Here is a 25,674-nt window from a genome sequence, read left to right on the forward strand (position 1 = left end):
CATAGTATTCTTTGAATGTTTTGTAACCAAGTTTAGCAGTAAGTCTAAGGATATGCTGCTTTCTATTGTCAACAAAAAATATCTTTTCCAATAGCCTGCAATATTGGACACCTCTCCTCACAAGTCAGGCATCACTTGTCACATCAAACAAGGAAACAGCTTTTGTAGAAGTTCACATTCAAGGTTGTTGGTTTCCCTGGAAGTCATCAGGCATAAGATACTTTGGACTAAAAACTGTAGAACTTATTTAGAAAATAATTTTGTTGTGAAAACTGAGTTTGCAATTTACTGCTTTGTAGCAATAGATTTGGGGCAAAAGAGCCCTTTACAGAAACTTATTTTCTTACAAGCAGTTGGGCCATTTTATAAGGTTTATATTGCTAGTTTATGATCAATTTGTTCAGCTTAGAATTTTCCATTAGTGAGCTATAATATTGTAAAGGACAACTTTACCATGCTCAATATATATAATGCCAGTTTTTATCTATAGGGAATATTTCATAGACTCGTTCACAAATTTCAATTTGGAACAATTTATAATTTAAATTTAAACTAATAATATATGCATTTGTATGGCAGAGTATTTCAGTCATTGCGAATCAAGCATGGGAATAATTTCAGACACTGATGAAATCGATCTTGTTCTAAGATGAATAATGACAACTGTTTAATAATGCATGGCTGTGCTAATGACTTCATCTATTTGAAATGGCCAGAGAGCTATTTAAGGAAGATATGAGAGAGGCTTAATTATCCTAAAACAGGGATTTACTTTCTGATAAATTCCATATATCCTGTTTAGGGGGTATATGTCTGCTTCTTGTTCAGTTAGCTTCACTTGCTCTAGGAGCAACAGAATGTCTCACTGGTAGGTAACAGGGCTTTTTTTGAACTTAAGGGGTGCCAGACGGCAGCTACAGAAGAGACATTGTGAAGCTCAAATACCTGTAAATGGGAAAAGTTGTTGAATTGAGTGACAGTGGGCAAACTTGGCAAAGAAGATACCAGTGTTTTACCTCTGTGAGAAGCTTCATGGCTCACCACTTGTAAAATTAATGAAAAAAAGAATTTCATCTTCCATCAGAATGGCCTTCAGAATTTAGGCTGCCTACAAATTAGGAGTAGAATGTCCTTTAATATGACTCAAGGTCATAGGAACTTTCTCTTTTTTCATTTTCCCATTAAGACAATGTTTTTACCAATTGAGGGATAGAATTTGAATACTCTCCATGGAGCTTTTAATATTATAGTCTACTAATTGCAAGTTATGATAAATTGTTCTGAAGAATGTTTAGAAAATCAATCCATAAAAAATGCTGCATGGAGTAGTTCGGGGAAAGTTTTACCAAAAAAAAAATTTAAAATATCAGAAATTGGAAATACAACCATTTAAAGCAGTTTTTTTTCTTTTAAACATTTGATGCTGGTCCTGATGGGAACAGAATTCTGTGCACAGTGGCACACAGTTTTAACGATTACTAGTCTCCAAAGATCATACTGGTCCAGTGTTTCAGAGCTCACAAATGATGCACACAAATGATTATGTGTTTTCTGGAGTGTCAGTGTTCTGCAGTCTTCTTTGGTGCAAGAAACTAAGTTATTCTTCTTTGCAGGATGATTTATATATGTGATGGGGATTCTTTGCAATAGCGGCATAATCCTTGTAGAAGTAGGGGTCCAGTATTGTTTGACATCTTCATTTATGGTCTGGATGATGGGGAAGAATGCACCCTCAGCAAGTTTGCAGATGTTGGGAAACTGTGAGAAGTGTTTGATACACCAGATGGAGATTCCTGTTCAGATGGACTTTGACAAGCTGGAGAAATGAGCCAACAGGAACCTCATGAAATTCAATGATTACTGAACTGAGAGAACAGAACTGATATATTATGACTTCCCTTTTCAATTTTTTTGCTCCATGTATTGTGATTAAAAAATAGTTGACTTTTTGAATATCCTCACAATGTTTTAAAATGTAATGTAGCTGTGCATAGAAGTATGACTGATATTTCAATGGTTTGTTTTAGTTGTAAAAATTGTTTCTTTCTTATTTATTGATTTTTCACCCAATGATTTGGTTTGGGTAAATGAAATTGAAAACCAGGTATTGTAACAGCACTGTCACCTCTAATTACACATTCAAAAAGGTGATTTTAGAAATTTTAAGATTCTACTTACCACTTATTTTATTTTAGGTTCTGTGGTCTTTGGAATTAGGCCATTGGATCTCAGAGGAACCATATGAGCTTTCATCCAGCTTCCCTGCAGCTCCTGTAAGTTTAATGGTCTTTTAAGCTTGTGAACCTTCTTTTGTTTATCTGGAAAATGATTTGCCCTCTAAATAGGTTTAGTGAATAAGGAAGCCTACTAGAAAAATATTTTTTTAAAGCAGATACTGTAAGGAGTTATTTTCTTCTTCATCCAATACTTTTTGAAGTGTGTGCAAAAACTTTGGTACCTGTGGAAAATGCAAAATGTTGATTCACCAATTAACACATGAATAAACCAGCATCTTACTGAAATATAAATGTACTTTAATTTTATTTCTATTTGTACCTGTGTGCAAACTGGAGAGGCATGTTATTGCCAAATGGAAAGATTTGCAGGTCAGGGACTCAGGTTTTTTGGCCCAGAAATTACTTGGGCAATGGAAAATTACTCTGGTCTTCTAGAACTGCTAAGTGGGAAAAAATGAAGCATTTTTTCCTGCCTCTAATAATCATTCTCAAGTACTGAATTGGGAACTAGTGCACAAGTGGGTATGTGAGGGCATGATGTATCTGTGTAGACCTCAGTGCACTTCATGTGTTGTAATTGATGAAACAGGAATTTTATTTTGGTTTTAAAACAAGTAGAAGTCTAGCTGGTTACTAGTCAATCATTCCAATAATTTTCCCTCCACTAAATTAGTGTCTGCAATTTGTTTCTCAAAGTTTCATACCAGCTTTGAAGAAAGTGCAGTTAATGGGGTATGAAAATTATTTTTACTGTAATTTTATTAACTGTTAAGAACTTCTATTTAGCATTCTTTCTAAAGCTATAACTTATGTAAATTTATATATCCAACATTAATATATATTATTTATTATATGTATTATTTATTTCATGATTGTATGATGTATGTTCTCAAAGTTTAGGGAAAATGTAGCAGTTCATCTCAAATAACCCTTGAAGAAATTAATTATCCATTATAAGTTCATATTTTTTATAAAATGGGAGAGTAGATTGTTTTATATAGCAAATACAGTAAGAATGGTAAACCTTAATGTGAAAAAAAAATAAGAAGCATGTTCTCTTTTTTCCCATTTTCTGTATTTCAATGAAAAAATCTGCACTGAATTTCATATTAGGTTGCTTTGAGTTTTCTGTTTCTTTTCAGACTACCTTGATTAACAACAAAGTTTGCTATCAGTAACAATGTACATAGCATTCTTCAGAGATGATTCCTCCTGAGGTTTTTTTTGAGATTCCCTTAAGAGATTTTATTCCTGAAGCCGAAGTAAGGAGAATTTGAGAGATGGTGAGAATGTAAAATTAAGGGAGGTTAGGGTTGTGCTAAGAACCTGAATCACTTCTTTTTGCAATGTGCTGTTCTTGCAAAGGATCAAAGTTGAAGTCCAAGGCAATATTTCCACTACCATTCCTTGTTTAGTCACTCTAATTTCTTACTGTAACAGATACCTTAATTTTTTTTCCAGCTGCGATTATTATTTGAGCATAAATTTATTCATGTGGTTTTGTTTGTCTTTTTTTCTTCTTGTTTCTTTCCTGCTTCCTACAAAGTGCTTAGAGAAAATGGAAATTCATTCTAGTTTCACATACTGTTTATTTGATTACAGGAAGGAATTAAAAGTAGGGGTTACCTTGCTGTTATAATTTTACTTGTTTGTACCAAGTCAAAAGTAGTTTTTGCAGCCTTCTGCTTCCTATTATTGCCTTCCTTCTGACATGTCCTCAAGTTGCTTCTCTTTGGTCTTCGGTGTTCAAGCCATGCAGTCTTCTTTAGATGAAATGTCATTTAAAGACATATTCCCCCTAACATTTTAGAACAGTCATCAGCCTCAAATTCTATAAACCTTTTTTCAACAAATCAAAAATAGCCATGCAATATTAAATTATTTTAGTCATACAGGGTTTTCCTTACTAAAATAGAGAAAGTTATTGTCAACCAGAAGTTAGCACTGCTTTTCTTTGCTAGACTGAGCATTCAGATTCCATCATGGTTTTTAAGACCATTTTGGAGGATTTTTGTTTGTTTGTTTTGTTGCCTTTTTTCCTCTTTCCTTGTATTATTGGTGTGGGTATGCTTACTGTCTTAAATATTGGGAGTATTTTCTGTAGTTGTCTGATTAAATGTACCAACACAGGAAATGCAGTAAGTAGACTCAGCATTTCTATTAAATTTCATAGAATCATAAAGTATTTTAGATTAGCAGGGACTTCTGAAGGTTGTCTAATTCAACACTGTGCTCCAAGGGACTTGTCCAATCCACCCTTCTGCTAATAAATGAATAAATGAAAAAGAAAATTCACTTTCCCCAATTACAAATTGTATTTACTGCCAGTTGTCCCTGTCTCTTGTCTCATAGCAGAAAACCTCCAAGGAGGGTCTGGCTTTGTCCTCCCTATACCCTCAATCAGGCACCATTAAGGTCTCCCCTTCCCTTTCTCTGCTCCAGGCTGAAAAACAACAGCTCTTGAGGCTTCTCTTGGTATGCTATGTGCTTGTTGGTGTGTGTGGCCCCTCTACTAGTGTAATCACTCTTCCAGACTTCTGTCTAAGACATTTCTCGAAAATTTGTGAAAGCAATTTTGGGAAGTTTTTTTTTTTTAGTTTGGGATGTGTATATCCTTACAAGTTTTTGTTATGAAAAATAATAAAATACTAAACAGTAATTTCAAATACATAGAGATTATTTTATGAAACTCTTCAGACAATGACTATTAATTTACATTCTTTAGGTTTATATAAAATCAGATCATGAAGTAATATTAGAAATGGTTTTTTGTCTCTGCTACACTTAGCAATGATGACACATTTTCACTTAAGAAGAATGGTGGTAGTGTGAGTGGTGGGGTACTCTGATAGCAGCTTTAATGATTGTCAGTCTAAAATGGAGAGATTTCTTCAATCTTTCTCAAAACCACTTACTATTTTCAAGATAGAAACATAGAATCATCAGGTTGGCAGAGACCTACAGGATCATCCAGTCCAATTGTCCACCCAGCACTTCCACTGTAACCTGTAAACAGCATCATCCACCAGATCCAGATGCCTCTTGAACACCTCTAGGGATAGTGACTCCACAACTTCTCTGGGCAACCTGTTCCAGTGCCTGACCACTGTAACACTGACTTTTTTTTCTAATATCTAATCTGAATCTGCCCTGACTCATCTTAAGGCCGTTTCTTCTGGGCCTGCCACTGCCCCCAGAGTACAAGAGAGATCAGACCCCACCTCACTACAACCTCCTTTCAGGTGATTGTAGGGAGTGATGAGGTTCCCCCTTAGCCTCCTCCATCTAAACAACCCCAGATCCCTCACCCCTCCTTGTACAATATTTTTTCTAGACCTTTCACAAGCCTTGTTGCCCTTACAACAGCTTTTGTTAAGCTAGCTTCCAGAAATATGTCTGGGATTTTTGTTTTGTTTTGGGTCAAGTTCTTGCATTGTAACTAATTCAGTCTTCTGCTGAAATCAAAGTTTTACAAAAATATTAGGCAAAGAATAAGCATGAGAATTAAAAACTAAACTTAATTTGGAGAAAAACCTCCACTAAATTATTGTGATGTATGAAGAAATATCTTCTCAATCTGATTTGCAATTTTAAAGCATATAGTAATAAAATGAAGGGGAGAAAAAAGAAAAAAAAGGAAAGATCACCCAGTAGAGTAATTTATTCACATTGCAGTGTACATTGAGGGCCTACCTACAGAGAATTTTTAAGGAGAAATCCTAACCTTACTGAAAAAAACCCATAGTGTGACCTTAGATAATTTTCAGATTATTTTTCTTCCTGTTCTTAAAATGTAGTAATTTGTATCTTAAGTCATAAGCATAATTTTAATTGTATCAAAGAACATGCATATGTTTTTCATTCAGGTTATTTTTACAAAACATATAGTTATATTACATCACCAGGTGATACATGATTGTCACAGACAACCGGACATCTGGTGTTAATGCCGTTGTCTCGGTTTACAAAATACTGGACAGTTATTTTACAGGTAAATGACAAGGGAAGGAAAAAAGTGCAATCTTCATAAAAATGTATAGGAATACATGCTGTATTGTAATTCATAGGGCTTTTCTATAATTTAAAGACAGTGACTGAAACAGACTGAAAAAATTATGACTTTTGTAAATGGTATTTCCCAAGAATAAATGCACCCTACTTAAATGCTATTTGTCCTCTGTTAAACATAGTCATACAGGCTACTGGAAAAAATCCTTAAATAAGAGTAAAAAGTTGTTTAGGAGACTATGGGGGAAAAGAATGTATTCCCTAACTATAGTATTGAGCTAATTACAGAAAAGATTTTTTTTTATGTACATATAGGGCACACATGACACAGAACGATAAATAGTTCTAGATCTAGCTAGAACTAAGCTAGAACTAGCTAAGTGTTTTATATTAATGTTTAAAGTTCAGTGGTGAGGCAAAATGCATATTCCTAAAACTATTTTAGGGTTTTTTTCACAGTTCCAGTTATTTACTAACACATACATAACATAAATGATCAGTAAAACAGAGTCCTTGAAGTTGTCTGACGGTTTCTTGGATGTTCTTTTTATTGAGTCATTTGGCCAAATCACTGTTATATCAGGTCGATGCTTTAGACATTTGTCTGGTTGAATAATATGAACTTTAGCTGATCAAGACAATTGCAATTCAGGAACTGTACTGTACTGACCCCTTCAGAACACTAGTGCATGTTTCTGGGCTTGAAAAAATGAGACAAGTTGCTTGGTAAAATAAGTCTTTGAAGACTATACAAAACGTAATTCACACAATGACAAAGCATTTAGAAATCTGCTGGTCGAATCATCATCGTCGTAGCTTTGAGAGAGTATCCCGAGCCCTTCCAGTAGTACCACTTGATCCCATTAAACTTGTTGTTGTTCTGTCGTAATGGATAATACATTCCATTGAGGTTAGAAGGACCACATGCGTCAAACCACCATCCTGCAAGACAGAAGACAAACATCAGCAGAAGTAATTCTCAAAATAGTATTTAAAGTCACTTTTTGTCTGGAAATGAGAAAGGAATCGAAACCCAGGTTTTTTGTTCTTATGATTTGGAAGTGTCGATGTAAAATACTTGCCCCAAACTTGAGGAAAGAAATGTATTTGTGTATCAACTCCATATTCTTGAATCTTAAGCAGTACATTGTATTTGAAAATTGAGAAGGGAAAGTGTTCAATCAATTTATTATCCACATAAACATTTCTGACAGTCTGAGGGCAGAACACAACTTGAATTTTAATGATACTGAGTTGCCTTTGGTTTTATCTACTCTTTGGTAGACTCCTGTTTTTCACAGATTTAATGAGATTTATTCAGTTCTCTGGGCTGTTTAGTTCAAAACCTCCTGAAACATCATATGAAGGAAAAGGAGAAAAAACAGCCCAAATGTACTTTGTATCCGTATAGTCCTGACTTCTTAATGGGTCATAGGAAAAAAATTATTTTTATTAATAAAATAATATTTTTATATTTCTGTTATGGTGGCGATAGTGTGTGTGTTCTGTTTTGCAGGGCAGTATTCCAACTATCCTTTTGGATAAACTGAAGCTGTCTTTTTTTCTTGGAGCTTGTGCTATAGGGAAATGAACAATTGCTTAAGAGATAACATGAAGAGAAGCCAAATTACAAAGCACTTGTTTACATTTCAGAATGTGGAATTCTAGATGAACACATTATATGGAATTACTTGTGTAGCTGAAGATAAAAATACCACCTAGAACTCAAATATAACTAGTGAACAATCATTAGAAAAATGTAGATATATCTGTGGTGTATTTTTACCACTTCATAACTATATTGATATAAGGAATTAAATTCTTGTTCCCTTCTGTGGCACTTGCAGCACGCAGCAGCTCTTGGGGGTTTTACATCTTGGGTAGTTAGGGAAAGGGCTTATGCCTAAAAAATCAGGCCATTTCACTGACAGCTGAATCTCTGAAAGAGGTTTTTCACAGGGAGTTGTATTTTGATCTCTGAATGTACCTCATTCCTTGGAAGAGGAATCTGCTGTGTCTCTGATTAGTTCCACAATTAAAGACTTTCTTGCACCCCAACTTCAGGAACTTATTTCCCCTCCAGTTAAAATGAAACTCTTGTTTCATTTTAACTAACTTTCATCAAATGGTAAAATACTTCATCTAGAGCCACCATACTAGTATTTCTATCTGTGAGTTTTTAAATTTTTTAATAATCAAAATTTACTAAGTCAAAATTATTTATCTGATAGACAATTTCAGTGCCAATAAAAATAGGAAGACTGAGAAACATAAAAACATTCGTACCTCCTGTTAGCATTTGTGAACATTTGCAAATACATTTGTCATTGTCTGCATCCTTTGTGCTAAAATCATTTCCTGGTTGGCTTATACTACTTATTTTGCCCGCTGTCCCAGTAAGTCCTTTAAGGTAAATCCTGTAGAAGTGAAAAATGGAAAAACAATTATTACGTGGAAGTTGATGGAAGATGTCTGCAAAATAATGATGGAATAATTTGCAATAAATATCCTGTTCAAATTGTTTCATTCTCTTCTGGCCAATGTGCTGCTGTAAGCTGTTTTTCAGTACAATGTTTTCAAATGAACAGAAAGGGTCAGCACAATATTCTAATGAACATGTGTTTATTCATGTCATATTAGAAGAAAAGGAGAGCAAGTAGGTAGTAACTTCTAGGATTTTTCATGCAGATCATGTATTAATTAATACAGAAAGTGCTTCCATTTTTGTACTTCAATGCAACAGTACATGCAATAATTTTTATTACAAAATTGTATTACAGTTTAAATCAAAACTTTTTTGATTCCTATTTTGCTGTTAGTAGAACACAGCAATTTAACATTACAACCCCGCATATATGAGATGACAGCCTTACAAGGAGTATTAATTCTGAGCTAGTAAATGATATTTTAGAAGTTTCTCAATATTTCCCTTTCCATTGTCCTAGTTAGTTATCCTTTTCACTTTCATCATTATCATTCATAATTTTTAGCGTTAGTTCTTCACAGGTATTTCAGTTTGCTTCAATTCCCTGGCAAGGTAAGCTTTCCGTGAGGCTGCTGCTGTTGGGTTCTGCTTGCATGGGTGTCAATGCACTCTCAGTGAGGAGAGACCCAGGACACTGAACTGGGCAGGACAATTACACAGCTATTCCTGTGTTACCTTGAATTGGAAGTACTTGAACCCTCTGCTCCCACAATATCTTCTGGGTGATTGCATTTCTGTATCAAATAGCTCATGCTTCTCAGAGGTATTCTATTTGTTTAAAGAGGAAATCTTATTGTCTGAGGAGAATTAACTTGTCCCCCAATCAGTCTTCATCTTGCATATAATTCTCTGCTTATGACAGAAATTGTCTTTGGTAGTTGAACAGATTACTTTAACCCATTTTATATTCCCTATTTTAAAATATAATTAATTAATTTTTATTCATTTAGGTTTCAAAAGACCAGTTCATTACAGATTTTCTTTAAAATATCTTTAAAAAATTACTGTTTTTTCTTAAGATGTGTTCAAAATTATGTAAGCCAATTTCTAACATAAATTATATTAAAGGTTACAAGTATAAAGTATGAGCCTAGGCTGGGTCTTCGAATATCATCTGAAGTCTATTATAAGCATAGTATTATTTATTTGTGATTAACAATAAATTGTTAAAGGTACAGTTTAGTATAACAGAATATGAGGATGGAAATTGGAATGAGATGTTCTGACTGCATATCAGGAAAGCTTTCTACCATGAGGAAAGACAAGTAGTTTGTAACCTTGGGAGGTTATCAAGACCCAAATGAAAAACTCTGAGCAACCTGGTTTGACTTCATAGCTTTGAGATCAGAAAGTCTGATTCAAACAAAGTCCATTCTGATCTCAGTTTAATATGAAGAAATTTCAGTTTTACGGCCCAAGTCATTATCTTTCCAGCATTCAGAATGTATTAATCTTTTTATGTAATGGATCTATTAACCTTTAATGCAATGGATCACAGAATCAAGAAATCGTTTGAGTTGGAAAGGACTTTAAAGATTATCTAGATCCAACCCCTTTGCCATGGGCAGGGACACCTTCCACTAGATCAGGTTGCTCAAAGCCCCATTCAGCCTGGCCTTGAACATTGCCAGGAATGGGGCACGGAAGATGTTCTTAACTGAATACTTTCTTTGGATTTTTTTCTTTTTCATAATGTTAAATACATTCTTTGAAACACTCAATTTTATGATGGATTCCTTGATTTGTTGCATATTGTAATAAAATTTTTTTTACCATCTTGCTTTTCAGTAATTATCTTTTAATACTGTAAATGGACAAGGGTAATCACCCCTTTTGACAAAAGTTGCCTTTCTAAGTATTTTAAAGCGTTACTTTAAAAAAAATCTCTGCTGTAGATTCTGACTGTTTCCAGATGAAAAAATATTTACTTTGGAGTTGAGACAACTAAATACTACCAAGGCATGAAGATCTAACATTTTGTGGGGGGCAGATGCTGATAGTTTTGAATTGCTTTGTTTGCATATAAGACCTGAATTGAAATAACAGCATCAGGTCTCTCAGGTGTCAGGTTGACTTTATTTACAACAAATAGTTGCTAGAGATCTTGGAGAAAATGATCTAAATGTAGACAATTTTTATGTCCAGTCACCCAAAGCTCCATGAATCTGCAAGATTCTTACAAAGAAACGTTTCATGGACCATGTAGTAGGAAAGCATCTGTTATACTGTGAAGGGTTTAGTTTCTTCTATAATAAATCAAACTATTTACAGAGAGCCTGGTGAATGAACTATGAAATGCCCATATATTTCTGCTGTGGCTAGTACTGTTTCAAAATGTGTAATACTATGATACTATTTAAAGTATATAATACTATGATAATATTTATCTTAAACATTCATTTTTAATTTTTTTCTTTATGTGAACCTTTACATTTTACAGGATTAGAGCATAAATAATAGGTCCATTAAAATTTGGTCTTTAAATTGACAAGTTGGTGATGAGTGAAATGTCCATTTGCTCCATTTTCACAGGTAGGAGAGTTATTGAGAATTTTAACCAGTGGCTCAAGGAAGGATAAGGCCACCTCACTTCAGTGTGCTCTTTATGACAACAGAGCAGTTCCTAGAAGCCACTGACAAGGAAAATCCTTGCAGTATAATTCATCTTAGTCATCCACCTTCCAGAAATGTATTTAGTTCAGGGAATCAGGACTTGATAGCAACTGCAGACAGATTCCTAGTATCCTAATGACTGTGCACTGTCACCCACTATACTGGCACATGTATCACATATCCATACTATCTCCTCATCTTTGTCTTTTGTGTGTTATACTCACTCAGGATGCACTAGTAAAATGCACATTTTCTGCTCTGGAAAAAGAAATCATTTCTTTAGGCAAGAGATGAAAAATGAAGAAAACATTACTTTCTGAGTGAGCTGGAAAATAGTCATGATTTGTATGAAATAAGGCCATGCATCTACACAGTTTAGAAAGATTACTATCAGAACATTTTTAAAATTAGATCTGATTTTTCTGCTTACCTGTATTTTTGTTCTTCACTTGCTAGAGAGAAGTGGTCATACAATGAATATGCCTCATTTCCTTCCCAGTCTTTCAGTTGTATTTTAAGAACATAACGCTTCTGATTAGTCAGTTGAGAAACAAATTCATTTCCCAGCCAGTACTCCCCAGCAGGATCACCAAATCCCTGTAATTCAATTTGTATATTTAAATAGTTTTGTTTGGGTGGGTTTTTTTCATTTCAGTTGGAAAAGATCATTTTATCAATTTTTAAGTTGAATAGTTTTCAGCCTGTCAACTAAGAATTTTACTGTGTCCACAGGGATTATTGATCTGTAATGTTTCAAAAAGTTGATTTCAGCAAGAGCAAGCTCAGGAATCTGAAATACTGAATCAATATTACTTAGATTTGGAGCAGTTCCTACTGTTGCCACTAGAAACACAAATATAAACAACTCAAAAAATGTAGACATACGATGGAACAGTTGATTAAAAAAAAGTAAGGTTTCTCTTTAAAAACAAACATCACACTTGCAAGTCTGCTTAGGCAAACAACTTACACTATTCTGACATTTTCAAAATGAGCATCTGAGGACAAAGAGAACTTTTTAAGGTTGCTTACATTCTAGGGATGCTATTAATATAAATTTAGCATATTAGATTTCAGATAATAATAACAGCTGATATTAAGGCTTCAGAGAACACTGTTTACCATCTTATACTCCTTCCATGTCCGGTGGAAGTCCACACTGCCATCTTCTCGTTTCTGAATAACTGTCCAACCTCCTCCACCAGTTTCCATGTCACAGTAGGCCTACCAAAGTAAGCATATAACAGCCTAAGTGCATGCAGTCACAGCAAAACAAAACCAGAAATCATGTCATTTGCATCATTCTATATAGTGGCAAGTCATGTGCAAAATATGAGTTAACATAAAAATGCAAGTTTTCACAGCTTTCATACAAATCAGTTGTGGTTGTCCACAAATAAATGGGATTCCTCAGTATATATCACACTTAACAGAATACCTTAACAAATGGCACCTTTCATTTCTCCATCTTTTTTGTGAGAGATCCATTCAATTTTCCCATGACTTCTCAGAGCACAAATACTGTTTAGTTCAGGCCATGAACAAACTGAAATATATTTTTATTATCACAGTTGTTGTTCAGTGCCTTTGCAAATGGTCTGACCACAAAGTTAAATCTAAATGTATTATCTAAAAAAAAAGTTGTATCTTAAAGCCATGTTATTATACAGACTACAATGAACATCTATGCTTGAACAAAAAGTAACAACTATAAAATGTTCCCAAATATTCATAAATTACCTTTGAATTTACCAAATTATTGCTAAAAATTTGAAACGACTGACATGTAATAAGCAGTTCACTGAACTCAGTTTTCAAATACCCAATAAGTGCATCCCTGCAGAGATGCTGATGGGAAAAAAGTATTTTGAAAATTAATTGGAATTTTGGAGTAACGTTTGGGAGAAGTAGGGGATAAATTAACAATAAAGTTTTGTGAATATGAGAGTATCTAGTACAATTTTTCCTGAGAAAGGATTTCAAATTGTTGCATCTAATTTTGTTTTCCAAAACTAACTAACAGAACTTATAACTAGATGTGTGAAGTCAGTGGAGCTAAGCTGGTGTAAGACAGTACAATGAAAGTCAAACTGAAGTCAGTATCTCTTTAAATTGCATGTTAGTACTAATACTATCTTTAAGAAATATACTAAATTTCTTGTACAAGAATTCCTGTTTGGAGAATTCTCAGTTAATGTTTTCTCATTTGGAAGTTTAATTTTTTTTTTTGGACCACTTTCTGCCGAGATATTGAAGTTCAGAGCCTTCTTCAGAATCACTTCACATCTTTGAAAATTTTTGAATTCTAGTTTGATTATTTAATTACATTAGCTTCTTGTCTGTATTTTAGATCTTTCATCCAGTAAGTGAAGTTGTGTCTTCCCATTTATAGTAGTACAGGCAAGACCTGACTTCTCCCACTTTGATATTTCATCTGTAATTAAATAAATAATTTAAAAAGAAACTAGGCAAGTATTTCATTATTAATTTGGATGTTTCCTTCATTGTTTAACAGTTCCCTCAGTAGTCTTACTTCTTGCCTAACTGCTGGTTATCACAATATGCCTATAATCGCCCCAAATCATGACTGGGTGGCACTAAAGCTCTAATGTCTTTTTCATCCTCTTCTATAGGAGACTGTCTTATCAGTGTTAGCAGTTAGGAGATTTGACCTCTTTGAACTATTAGATATCCTGAAAAAGTATGACTGAAGTGAAGTCAGTTTCCTTCTGTGCTGTGGTAGGGTTGTATGTGTCATTTGGGGAAGTAAAGTGTCCTCCTTACTAAGTTTTCAATTTCATTCACTCTTATAGGATATGTATATTGTATGTATGTTATACACTCACATCTATATATTTATATAGCTCAGAGTATTTACAGTTCAAGCTGTGTGATATGTACTGTTGAAAGGCATCAGACCTTTGAAAGGAAAAAAATCGTAACAGCTGAAATATCAAATATATTAATGTTTCAACAGGTTGTTGCACATTGGAAATCCAAAGCAGATACTGTGCTTTAAGCTTGCAGTAGACTCTGTTCAAAATCAGAAAATCATAAGATGTTCAGTTGGAGATTTTTAGGGAAGATAAAATAAATAAGGAAAAAAGTTGGATAAGTTAGATAAAAATTGGATACCTTTTAAAGTATGTATTGTGAATGGAATTTAATTGAAACCTCAATTTGTACTGGTGTATGCAATTCCTTACACCTCGAAGTCTGTTTTTTGTTTGGCTTTACTAACATCTGTATTTAATGACTGGTAAAACTGTGATGATAAAAACGTGCTGATAAATTAATTTAGTTAAAATAAAAATTCCCTTCAAAGGAAAGGCTGAAGATAAGGTATTGTAAGAGAAGATAAATCTGTTTTAGAAGGCTAACTCATGATGTGTAATGTATATGTGAAAACTAATTTCTGCAGAGGGCTATGAAGAGGGATACTAAGAATGGGCCAAAGCAGATGCAAATACTTTTTTTTAAGCATCAATACAAGTTAAAAAGCTGATTTAACAATGATCAAATATCACTGGTTGTAGATAGAGTTGTTGACTCTGAAGCTTCATCCCACTTAAAAGAACAGTATAAGCAGCCAGATGGACAATAGAACTGTTTCACCTTTCTCTGAAATATGTAGTTTTTAAATATGTACAGTGGTAGGCCATGTATTAATTTATTTGAGCTGTGGGTTCAGTCTGATGTTGCTATTGTAGTTGTTAGTTGATGTTTCTGAATGTTATGTGTAATTTCCTTTATGCCTGTTGACTGAACTTCAATTTAGTTGGAATTGATACTTTGAAAAAATAAATACCTTTAAATAGCACTTTATTTTGTTCTAATGAGATTAAAACATAAATAGTGAATGACTGTGAATGTCTATCATAATATATTTCTGTTACAGGTAGTATTCACTTTTTAAGTGAGTGGTAAGACAACTAGCTTTAATAGACACTTTAGATTCTTTGAGATAAATGCTGGGCTACTGCAAATTAGTTCCCAAAGGAAAAAGCAACTCACTAGGAACTGAAAAACATAATGAGAAATTGAAGAGATGACCATAAAAACCTCATGTAGATTTTTCTTACCAGTAACAATTTTTAGAAGTTTACATAAATTTGGGAGTATAATTTTTCCACACCAAAAAAATTCATGTCAATCAACTCTAAGTCTTTCTTTTAACACCACTACTAGAAGAGAACTCTTCTGACCTTTCAACTTATTCTAGGTTTTATATTCAAAAGAAAGATATTTAACATTTCATAAAACTAATAAAAATAGATATCAAGATTAGGCAGGCAGCAGGAGTCTTCAAACAGATGCCAAAAAGAATAAAGAGATTAGCCTCTCAAGTTACAACAAATTGGAACAGGGAGTATTTGATGTATCTTGTGAAGTGCTTCAGTACTTACAGTTCCAGCAGCTGTAGCACTGTAAGAGGGCATTTGGGGTATAAGTGTTTTCAGACCTACTTTGGGAATGGTAAGGCTCAGACTGAGTTATCAGGATGAAGAGCCAGAGCAGTTTTTATAGCAAAGCAAGTGCAATTTCCACATCTTTGCAGTGACCCTTTGCATCACTTTCAGCTGTTGTCCGAACACTTTGGAGTCATTATGTCCAATGATTTTTGTATTCTGCTATCTCTATCTCCTAAAGATGTGACTAGATGAGAACTACAGTCTAATTGGTTCATGAGGTTGCTGTAAGCATAAAACTGTTGCCTTTTCATAGTTTTGCCTCTGCCCTTTTGCCTCGTGTCAGCAGTCTTTTGCTGTTTTCCTCAGTGTTTTTAAAAGGAATTAGCTTTTGTCTGGTTGCAGAACAGGAAAGTTTGAAAATATTAATGGAATTAAATAATTGTTTTCCTCTCAGTAGTCATATGCAATTCCTTAGTTTTGGATTATGATGGGAGACAAATTAGTAATGTGGGATCGGTTACAGATTACACAGAAGTTGTTTATAAGCCTGTTGGGTCAGAAGGTGTTACAAGAGGAAAAGACAAAAACATAAACAGCAGTGCAGCACTTTTGGCAAATAAAAAAGGTCACTCTGTTTCCTGGTCTGAGTAGCTATCCACATCATAAACAGTTGAAAATGGTGTAACATGTTGATTGTCCCTAACCTTCACTTCCCTTGACAACTCCTCTTATGCATTTATATTTGTATAAAAAATCAGCATCAGGTTAAAACTTTTTAGTCTCTTATTTTCAATGTCATGCGGTAAGTAAAACCTTCCCTGTCTTTTTCTATCTGAAATGGACAGAATAAGATTTTAATTCTTTAGTATTATTAAATGACTGATTTAATACTTAGTGAAATTTTTATGTTTTAACTACTTTTTTTTTAATTTAGTAAATTACCAAAATGTATGTTTGCTTTAAGCATTTAAAGCCTCCATATTCAAATGTAAGGCATTTAATGTTTTATAGTCTAGGAAATTTGTACTTTTTAAAATGCAAAATGTTTAAGTTTATGACAAATTTTTATTCTGTAATATGTCATGCACTTGTGTCTACTTTTAGAAAATATGCATGCTCTGTATACTATATTTGACAGTAAAATTAAAACCAAAGATTAAAGCTTGTGACAAGTCGTAGTAAGAGATCCAAGGAGTGTAATTCCTGAGTTGCTATCAGACTGCTGCATTTCATTACTTTGGAGATGCAGTAGCTTTCATCTCCTTTAGTTTTTAAAATTGTGATTCTAGATATTTATGCTATTTAAATGCCATTCAGCTTCATGTACAATAAAATATTTCACTGCATCCTATGCAACTCATTTTCCTGTGAAATTGATGTTTTTAGACTAGATTATTCTGAAGGAAAGACAACTGGTTTTTTGTTGCTTTTTTTTCCCAGAGAAGCAGATTGCAAATAATTTCTCTGGATTATATCTACAAAAAATTATAGGTTTTATCTATTGTATTTTATAGATTTTACCCAAACAAATTACTTATTTCCTTTAGCTGAGAGCTTTGTAAGTGTAAAGATCACAGTCTGACTTGGGCAAAATGAAGTTCTGGCACTTCAAAGTCTAGTCACCAGTGAACTTCATTTCTAAACCTTTGTTTGGGAAAAAAAATGCTTTCTCTCTCAGAGCTTTACCAATTCCTTTTCTACATTGCACCTCTTTTTCCACTGCTTTTTTACATTCTCTGTTGGTTTTTCTAATGCAATAGAGTAGAACCTTAGGAATTCTGTAAAATATTTCAATTTTTGTCTAAAGAAAATATTTACAGTAGAAATTAGAAAATAAAAACATAATGAAATTATTTCATATTTTTCTAAGAAATATATTAAGCATTTTTTTATATTCATATGTCCCTTAGCCTCCTCAGCCTGCCATGGGAGCCCCACTCCTCTGAATGCTTGCTCCAGGTTTTTGGTGCTTTACACTCACAATCAACCTGGGATTTTTTCCCTTTCAGATCCTACTGATTGTTTCAACTAAATTATACTCTCCAATGCTTTATCATTTTATTTACTTCTATAGATGGAGCATCTCTGTCAGGCATCCAATGTATCATCCAATGAGTGCCATTTTTTAGCTCAAGGTCTTTTCTACAGAGGTATGGCATATTGCTTCAACTTAAATTGACATTGAAGTTCATTTCAGTTAAATACATAGGAGGGAAAATATCCATAGAGGAATTTAAACTGATCTAGTGAACCCTTGCAAAGTCACCTTTTATATGAATCAGTAGTAGTATTTTCCAGGGCAGTATTTCCCAGAAAAGTCCTCTCTGTTAGACAGTGTCTAATTGTTAATCTACTTGTTACACAAATGTCCTTAAAACTCTGTGATACACGAACTGAAACCCATACATGAGTCCAGTACTACTAGATTGCTTCCATGAGTATAAATCCCTGAGATTTCCATGCCCCTGACTTTACCTCCTTTTGCCACCTAAAGACCCCCTTGGCCATATGAAGGAACTAACAAATTAAAGGAGACAGGAGTCTGCTGATCATGCAGAGCAACTCTGTTGGAGTTACAGATTTTATAATGAAATTACACTACTTTATTGATTTAATTACTTTAATTATGTGGAGAAAAGAATTAAATTCTGACATGATGAAGCACACAACAAAATGTTATTCATTTCAACTGAGACAAGATTTCACCTGAAGGACTTTTTTCTTCCTGTAAGATACTCAGATCTAGGAGCGATTAAAAGCTTATAAAAAAACTTGGTAAGTAGTAAACTTCACTAATAACTAGCCTTTAAAATAGCATATTTGCCAGATTAAATAACCTTTAACATGCAGTATGGCTAGGTAACTCTTTATAGTCATCCTACCTTCTTCTCTTGTGCAGTGTTTGAAACTGTTAAAGTGTAGATTCCACTTGTTGTCAGTCCAGATTTGAAAGCTTCAGCACAGTCTTTGAAGCTGATTTGCTCTTCTTTAGCTATGAATTTGCTCTTAGCTATTAAAAATACAATAGAAATTGAAAGCATTAAGAGGAGAGGAATGAAAGTTACAAAGAATCAATTTATGTTGTAATTGGCTTAAAGCACTTCCAAAAAATATGTCTGGTCCTGAAAGAATTGACAGTTCAAGGTACTTATTATGTGTGATGTTACTTTGCGTCATTTGAAGACATAATTCTGATAGGACTGTGCTTGTTTGACAGGCTGAAAAGTGCTGACACTTCCTAACATGTTGAATGAGAAAACTCAGGATATTGCATCTCATTCAGTTGAACAGTTTCTGCTTCCACCCATTGCCCTTGCTGGACTCCTACATGCATTACAACCTAGGCATGCATTAACTGCTATTTATATACATACCTAAATAGCAAATGATTAGGTTAATAATGACTTTTGGCCAGTACTCTTACATTGTGAAATGAGTTATAACGCAACAGACTGGTGGAACTACCCTTAAGAGGTTTTAAGCTCTTTTTTTTGCCCCTGTGCTGAACAGGAACAATTTTGTATGTACCAAGCTGAAGCTTGGTAGGTCAGCCCAACTCACTAGAGATACATACCTTCTGGAATTCATTTGTGCAAAAATAACATTTTCATATGTCTAAGCCTTCTTATTCAACAGAACAATCTAAGGTTCATCTTTTTGTTCAGTTCTTTATTAACTATGGAGGTTGGAATTTCCTGGCATTTCGCCTGCTGACTGATATTTCATATTTGACCCTTCTGGGGTTGGTTCTGTGTATTTTCCCTTTTAATTTAATCTAACAATCACAGTCAGTTACTACAAAGGTTTAGGTGCCATATAAATATGTGCTTATATTACAGTTGCTTATTATGTTCTTTTTGGCTTGCTTATTCATTATTTACCTGTTTAAGTGCTTTGCCTTAAATAGAAAAATAACACATTCAGTGTTTTAATTGCTTTTCCACACTCTATTGTTTGCATACTGTCTTAGAAGCTTTCCCTGCTAATTTTGTCTTTTTGGCAAACACTCATTATTTTTTCCACTCTGGGTTTAATGGTGCTGTAGCCAACATGACTTTGACTTGTTTACTTATTTGTGCACTAGCATAGCAGATAACATCAGCAGGAACATGTACAGCCTTGGTATTTAAGGGAATAGCGTCAGTTATGAAGACAAAAAAACTTGGAATTTACTTTGTTTGGAAAAACCTACAACCTATGTTATGATAATAACATATAGGACAAGACTAAAAGTGAGGAGGAGTTCCAAACACCCTTTTCCTTGTCTGTGATCCACCTTACAGTAATATATCATATACCGCCTATATTGTCTTTTAAATTCTAATGACAACTTCAAATGTTTTTTCCAGTATTTAATTTTAAATCCTTTCTTTAGGGGTTCTGTATATTTCTGTATTTTCAGCCCTGAGAACTTTACAGGCAACTGTGCCAGATTCTACAGTCTTTTAGAACAGCTTCTTAATCTGTCCAAGTTCCATATCAGACACGAAATTCAAGGCAGGGAATGTTTAAATCCTGTCTAGCCATAACTTTTAGCTTGTGGTTTGTGTGGGGTTTTTATGGCACACATGAATCTGCATAAATCTGAAAGCTATGCTTGGTGTCTATGGTCTGTTGCAGAGTTGTCAGGCATTTAAGGATGAGATTATTGCATGTAAGGTTTGCTAGGCTGAGGGATTTTTAGGATGAACAAGGATTTCTTGGTGAAGAACTTGTGGGAGTACCTGCTGCCCAGGCCTGGTGCTTTCTGGTTTGGGGGGCTAAAAACTATGCCTGTGCTTATTTCTTTGCCTTTGGTAGCCACTATAATTCGTCCTTTCTTTGATAAACTCTGTGTTATAAAGCAATGAGAGGTGGCAGAAACAATCTCTGTGAGCCAGGAAGAAAAGTTGCAGACCTACAATATTCAGTCTCACCTAGATATATAGTCAAGCAAGTGTACACTGCCACACATGTGAATGCCATGTGAGATGAATAATACTTGACTTCTCTGTATTTTGTTGAGCCACTAGAGAATTGGTTAAGAAAATAAATAAACCAGAGAAGATAAATAAAATATTGAAAAGAAATCACATAAATGTGGCTGTTTCGCCCACCCCCTAAAAAGCAGGTTAATTAACTCGGATGCAAAATTTAAGGCAAAAAATACAGACTTTTTGAGAAGCAGAAGTGTGTCAGAACTAGTTGTAAGACTGTAGGTACCAGTGTACGCAAATTAGGAAATAGCAGGGAAATTATATAAGCATGTATTTTTGACTTACAGTTTGGTGTCGATATCATAGTAAGCAAGCTATGAACCGTCTCCATCAGATCATGTTGCTGTTTTTGCAGAACTGAGTTGTTTACTGTAGCTGTAACTAGCTGTTTTTCTAGTTCTTCTATAATAGAATTCTGTCTGGTCACTAGGACTTGGAGCTGATCTTTTTCATCTTTTATTGACTTCAGCTGAAGCATGTGCTTGTCTTCCATCTCAAGAACTCTTTTTTCTAAAAAGCTAAATAAAAGATTACAATTATGAGCTGATGACAAGAGAATCAAGCATGTTGTATAAGTTTCTTTCTTCATGAACACTCAACTTCATTCTCTAATGCTATGCAAGCAGTAGACAACTAAATGAAAGTTTAGTTTGATACATATGCTTTCATTTATTATGTAAGTGCACTAATAAACAACATTATCTACTACAGTGTGTATTGCAGACTTTAAAAATGTAATAATTGGGTGTTTGATAATTCAACATTATTAAAGGAAAGATAAAGTGACTAAGCTATCATGGGTTTACCCTATTAAAAGATAGAACTTATTTAAAGATGTAACTATGAACATTTCAAATATCCTATAATAAAACACATACTTAACATAAATGTTATGGCATTAAGACAGGGAAAATGCAATTAGTTACTTGAAGATGGGTTACCTTTCTCCAATTTTAGAGCTGGTATTTTAGAGCTGTAGCTCTAAATTTTAGAGCTGGTAGCTGGCTGGGAACAACTGCTAATTGTTCTGATATAGACTCTGAGAAAGCTGATCTTAAAAGATGAATAGCCAGAAGAGAGAAATTCACCTAAAATCTATTGCTGTTAATAAAAAAAAAAAAATCCTGAACCTTATATGTAATTATGTTTCAAGCAGGTTAATTCAATGCAGATTGTATTTTGTTAAGTGAGAAACAATGCTTTTGTGTTTTATGTGGATGTTACGAGGGTAGTCTAAAGTCTGCTGAGTTCAACACCAAAAAACATGACCTTTTGAAAATCAGTGTTTCCTTTGCTTTCCATTTGATAAGGATGCTTGTTTTTCTTAAGTTGGTAGATAAAACCTTTAGGGAACATACATAAATGTAGTAGAGGAGTGAACAAAAATGTCAAAACATGTCTCCTGGGTTTCTTAAGCTAATTCTTTCAAAGAAAAAGCACTTTGCACATATGGTTCTCATTGAGAGACATTGCTTTGAAGGAGAAAACTTACTATTATTGCTGCTTTTAGATTCCTCTGTAAACTATTTATTGCCAAAAGTAAAAAAAGACCGTGGTGATATGGAAACGAAGCTAGCTGAAAAAAGGTATGAGCCTTTGGACCACAGCCGAGTACAGAAGAGGATAGGAGTAATGGTTGGATTTTGGTAAATTTCAAAACATGGACTCCTGAGGAACGTTGAATATGATCAGTGCTTTACTTTTCTCGCTACATTAGATAAAAAAAATTGTAGCGATGACCTGGTTAATCATTAGGATAGCTATGTACTACATGGAAATAAAATTTTGGAGATGTGGTTACACTCAATTAGTTTGAATCAGGTTACATCAAATTCATATGGAAAAGTCTAAAGAAGTTTATAAATTGGGTACAACAGAAGTACTGCTTCAGTTTTAGCCTTAAGTTCCTCATATAAAGGAGAACTTTAGATAGTGAAGAACAATATATAAACAGAATACAAGAATAAACCTACATGAATATCCTAGGCTTTAAGTAATATATGACCTTTGTAATGAGCGTGGGTAACATTTTGTAATCAGTTTGGAGAGCTTGTGTACAAACCCTTATTTTCCTACTTGAGTAGATTTGTTTCTAAAACTATTAGAAGGGTACTTCATGGAATAGCATTTCATTGGGCTGTACAAACTTACCTGTTTTTTTCTTGTAATTTAGTTATCTCATTGGTCTGATCTGAAATCTGTCTTTCTAGTTTGTTTGTTGAAAGAGAGTGTTCCAAAAGCTGAAGTTCAAGTCGGGATGTCTGGTTTAATACCTAAAAAAATTTACAAAAAAAGAAATTTATTTTAAAACATACGTCTTTTAAATAAATTGTCATTTTGTTATGTTGTGAAATCATGTCAATCTCTATGTACACCTATAATTAAAAAATAGTTTTCAATACTTAAAACCACTTAATTTTGGTACAAATGTTCATTGAATCAGAATGAAGAAGAATACACAAAGTTGAACTAATTTTGTTATTACACTATATCATTGGGAATATTTCAGTAGTACGCTATGTTTCTGATGAGAGTTACTGTGTACTGCAGCTTTGTTGTTATACCTTCCCCTCTGTTATGATAATTCTTATTTCATTACTGGAACTGTGACAGTTGTTGCTCAAAGAATGAGTTGAGTTGTTTTCCCCATCTGGTGCTGAAAGTAAGTCTCTAGCTGAAATCCTGGCACAGTTGTGAAATCACTTGATTGTTCTCTCCTATTCAATCCCAAATTATATTTTGAAGTGTTTGTCATGTGAAACACATGACTAATATTTCATGAAACACATGAAGCAAATCAACTAAAGTGACCATCCTTTAGTCAATTCATTCTTTGCATTTTAATATTACCTTTTTTCTATGCATTGTTTACAATTTATTTACATCTTTAAATGAAGAAATGCAGATATTGGGAAACATGTGTGATACTCTATGGTTTGTATTGCATTACTTTAAGGCAAGTTTTCTAGAAATATTTTCTCATTGTTTTAGAATAGCTTTTTTTAATTCAACAGAATTTGGCTTTCCTTGACAGGAAGAATTGATTACTCATGTCCTTCATGTTAAACAGTCATTCAGGACATGATTTCACACTTAAGTGTAATTGAAAATTATTGCCAAAAGTAAGTGTCCTTGAGAGAGCAATTGTTTGGTTAATTTCCTTATGTTGCTAATTAAGCCCTTAACCCAGTCACCAGTAATTTCAAGCAGAGAAGGAAAGTTACAGTGATGATTTTCTTCCTCTAAGCAGAAAATAACTGAGTAATTTCCATAAAGACATTACTGTGAATTAATAAATACATTCTCTCAACATGTGCAAAATATTAGGCTCCTGAATAATACAATAAAAGTTCAGCTCAGTATGCCTATAAGCTATGAATTTTCAGTTTATCAAAGAGTTCACAAAGCCTTGATTTAGGTTAAAAAATTCAATTTGATTCATTGGATGAATTCTACAGATATTAAAACATCTAACATGGATTTTAGACTTTGCATACTTTTTATACTATACAAAATATTATGTGCTGCATGATATACCCATTATTTCTTTTGGCAATTAAAGATCTGCATCTTCCTACCATATCTGCGAAACTACAAATACATACCACTCTACACGGATTGGACTTATCCTTCTGCTAATATCTGCACTCTGTTTAACAGAATGTCTTATTGTACTTAATGCTTTTCAATTAAAACACATTTGTTTTTGCTTGAAGGTAGCAAATGTACAGTAGACAAGTTTACTTCCATGTGAATATACTTTTCTAGCAGTCTCCTAATTTCTTTTTTCTTTATTAATCTCAGATTTATGTGTCCCTTTGTTTACCATAATGCAGTGCATTATGCTGGAAATGAACTGTTACCCACTTAGAGTTATGTGTGAAAACATTAATTAAAAAGACATAGTTCTTTTGATAAGTTAAAATAAAAAAGGAAAGATTTCATTTAAAAAAGCAATTAGGCTGGTAAATGGAGCAAAGACAGTTTGAAGAGACTCATTTAGCTAAGATTAGTAATGAGAGTAATGTGAGTATAAAGCACACTAGGACCCAACTGATGCCTGGATATAGTATAGTAGTTTTAAATACATTCTATTTAAAGATTAATTTAGCAGTTGGCTTTCTAGACTTACTTAAAATGCTACTGTAATGAAAATCACTCCAGTGACAGCACTGATCTTGAGATGGAACTATGTATTACCAAATATTAATGTTTTCTTAAGTTGGGTAGAACTGTGGGTCACAACGATTGACTTCTAATTGTTGAACAGAAGCACGTAACACTCAACAGTGTTAAATGTATGGCTGTAGTATTTGGGAAGCAGAAGCATTTTGAGGTTGAAATGCATTACTTACTTGTGCTTCAACATCTGTTAATTTGCGGGTCTGTTCAGCTGTTTGATTTAGCAAGTTTGTGCCTATTTCAATCATTACTGCAGTCTGGTTCTGCACTGCAGTTTGCTGGATCTCTACCATTTCTTTCTTCATACTGTCTTGGATGTAATTCTCAAGCTACATGGGAAAGGAAAGAGAGAAGATAGTTGCATTCTTTAAATGTTGGAAAGGGGGTAGTACAGTAAGCCTGCTGGCAGCCTAGCTGAACAAATTTGGTCCTTGTCCTTGTCTGCTATGTATTTATATTAAGTTTCCCAACATTAAGCTCTGTGAGAGGAAAACCAAATGTGACAAGGAATGTGTGGCCATTCATTTCTAAAGGCAGGAACAGAGATTTGCAGGGGTTAGGTAGTAGGTACAGCAATGAAAGTGCTTGTGGGCACTTGGAAGCCTTTCTCCCCTAGTGCTCCCACCATTGTAACCATCAGAGGAGCTTCACCAGCTTTGGCAGTGATGGGAATTTTTTAGAAGATAAAAGTTTAGGAGTTTAGTCATCTTCCTGTATTTACACTTAACTATTTTAAAAGCTATTATTCATCACATGACTAG

The 25,674-nt window shown here is 33.9% G+C and overlaps 2 protein-coding genes across 3 annotated transcripts in view; one reads left to right on the forward strand and one right to left on the reverse strand.

Moving 5' to 3' along the window:
• The window catches only part of MCPH1 (microcephalin 1), a 118,107-nt gene that overhangs the window by 35,708 nt on the left and 56,725 nt on the right, over positions 1–25,674 (forward strand). The window contains exon 12 of the mRNA XM_054280557.1: positions 2,196–2,273. Within this exon, the coding sequence (XP_054136532.1) occupies positions 2,196–2,273 (78 nt within the window). The remainder of the gene's footprint in view (positions 1–2,195; positions 2,274–25,674) is intronic.
• ANGPT2 (angiopoietin 2) overlaps positions 5,870–25,674 on the reverse strand; it is a 41,453-nt gene continuing 21,648 nt past the window's right edge. The window contains exons 2-9 of one of the 2 annotated variants that reach the window (XM_054280553.1): positions 25,087–25,242; positions 22,883–23,004; positions 21,017–21,249; positions 18,638–18,765; positions 12,466–12,567; positions 11,774–11,940; positions 8,532–8,662; positions 5,870–7,187 (exon numbers count right to left, since the gene is read on the reverse strand). In XM_054280553.1, coding sequence (XP_054136528.1) covers positions 7,027–7,187; positions 8,532–8,662; positions 11,774–11,940; positions 12,466–12,567; positions 18,638–18,765; positions 21,017–21,249; positions 22,883–23,004; positions 25,087–25,242 — 1,200 coding nt within the window. In that variant the 3' untranslated portion in view covers positions 5,870–7,026. The remainder of the gene's footprint in view (positions 7,188–8,531; positions 8,663–11,773; positions 11,941–12,465; positions 12,568–18,637; positions 18,766–21,016; positions 21,250–22,882; positions 23,005–25,086; positions 25,243–25,674) is intronic. The other variant, XM_054280554.1, reaches the window with a different exon arrangement.

The sequence above is a fragment of the Melozone crissalis genome, unplaced genomic scaffold (assembly GCF_028551555.1).
Source record: "Melozone crissalis strain CALT ecotype California unplaced genomic scaffold, PUWL_Pcris_2 ptg000027l_1, whole genome shotgun sequence".
NCBI lineage: Eukaryota > Metazoa > Chordata > Aves > Passeriformes > Passerellidae > Melozone > Melozone crissalis.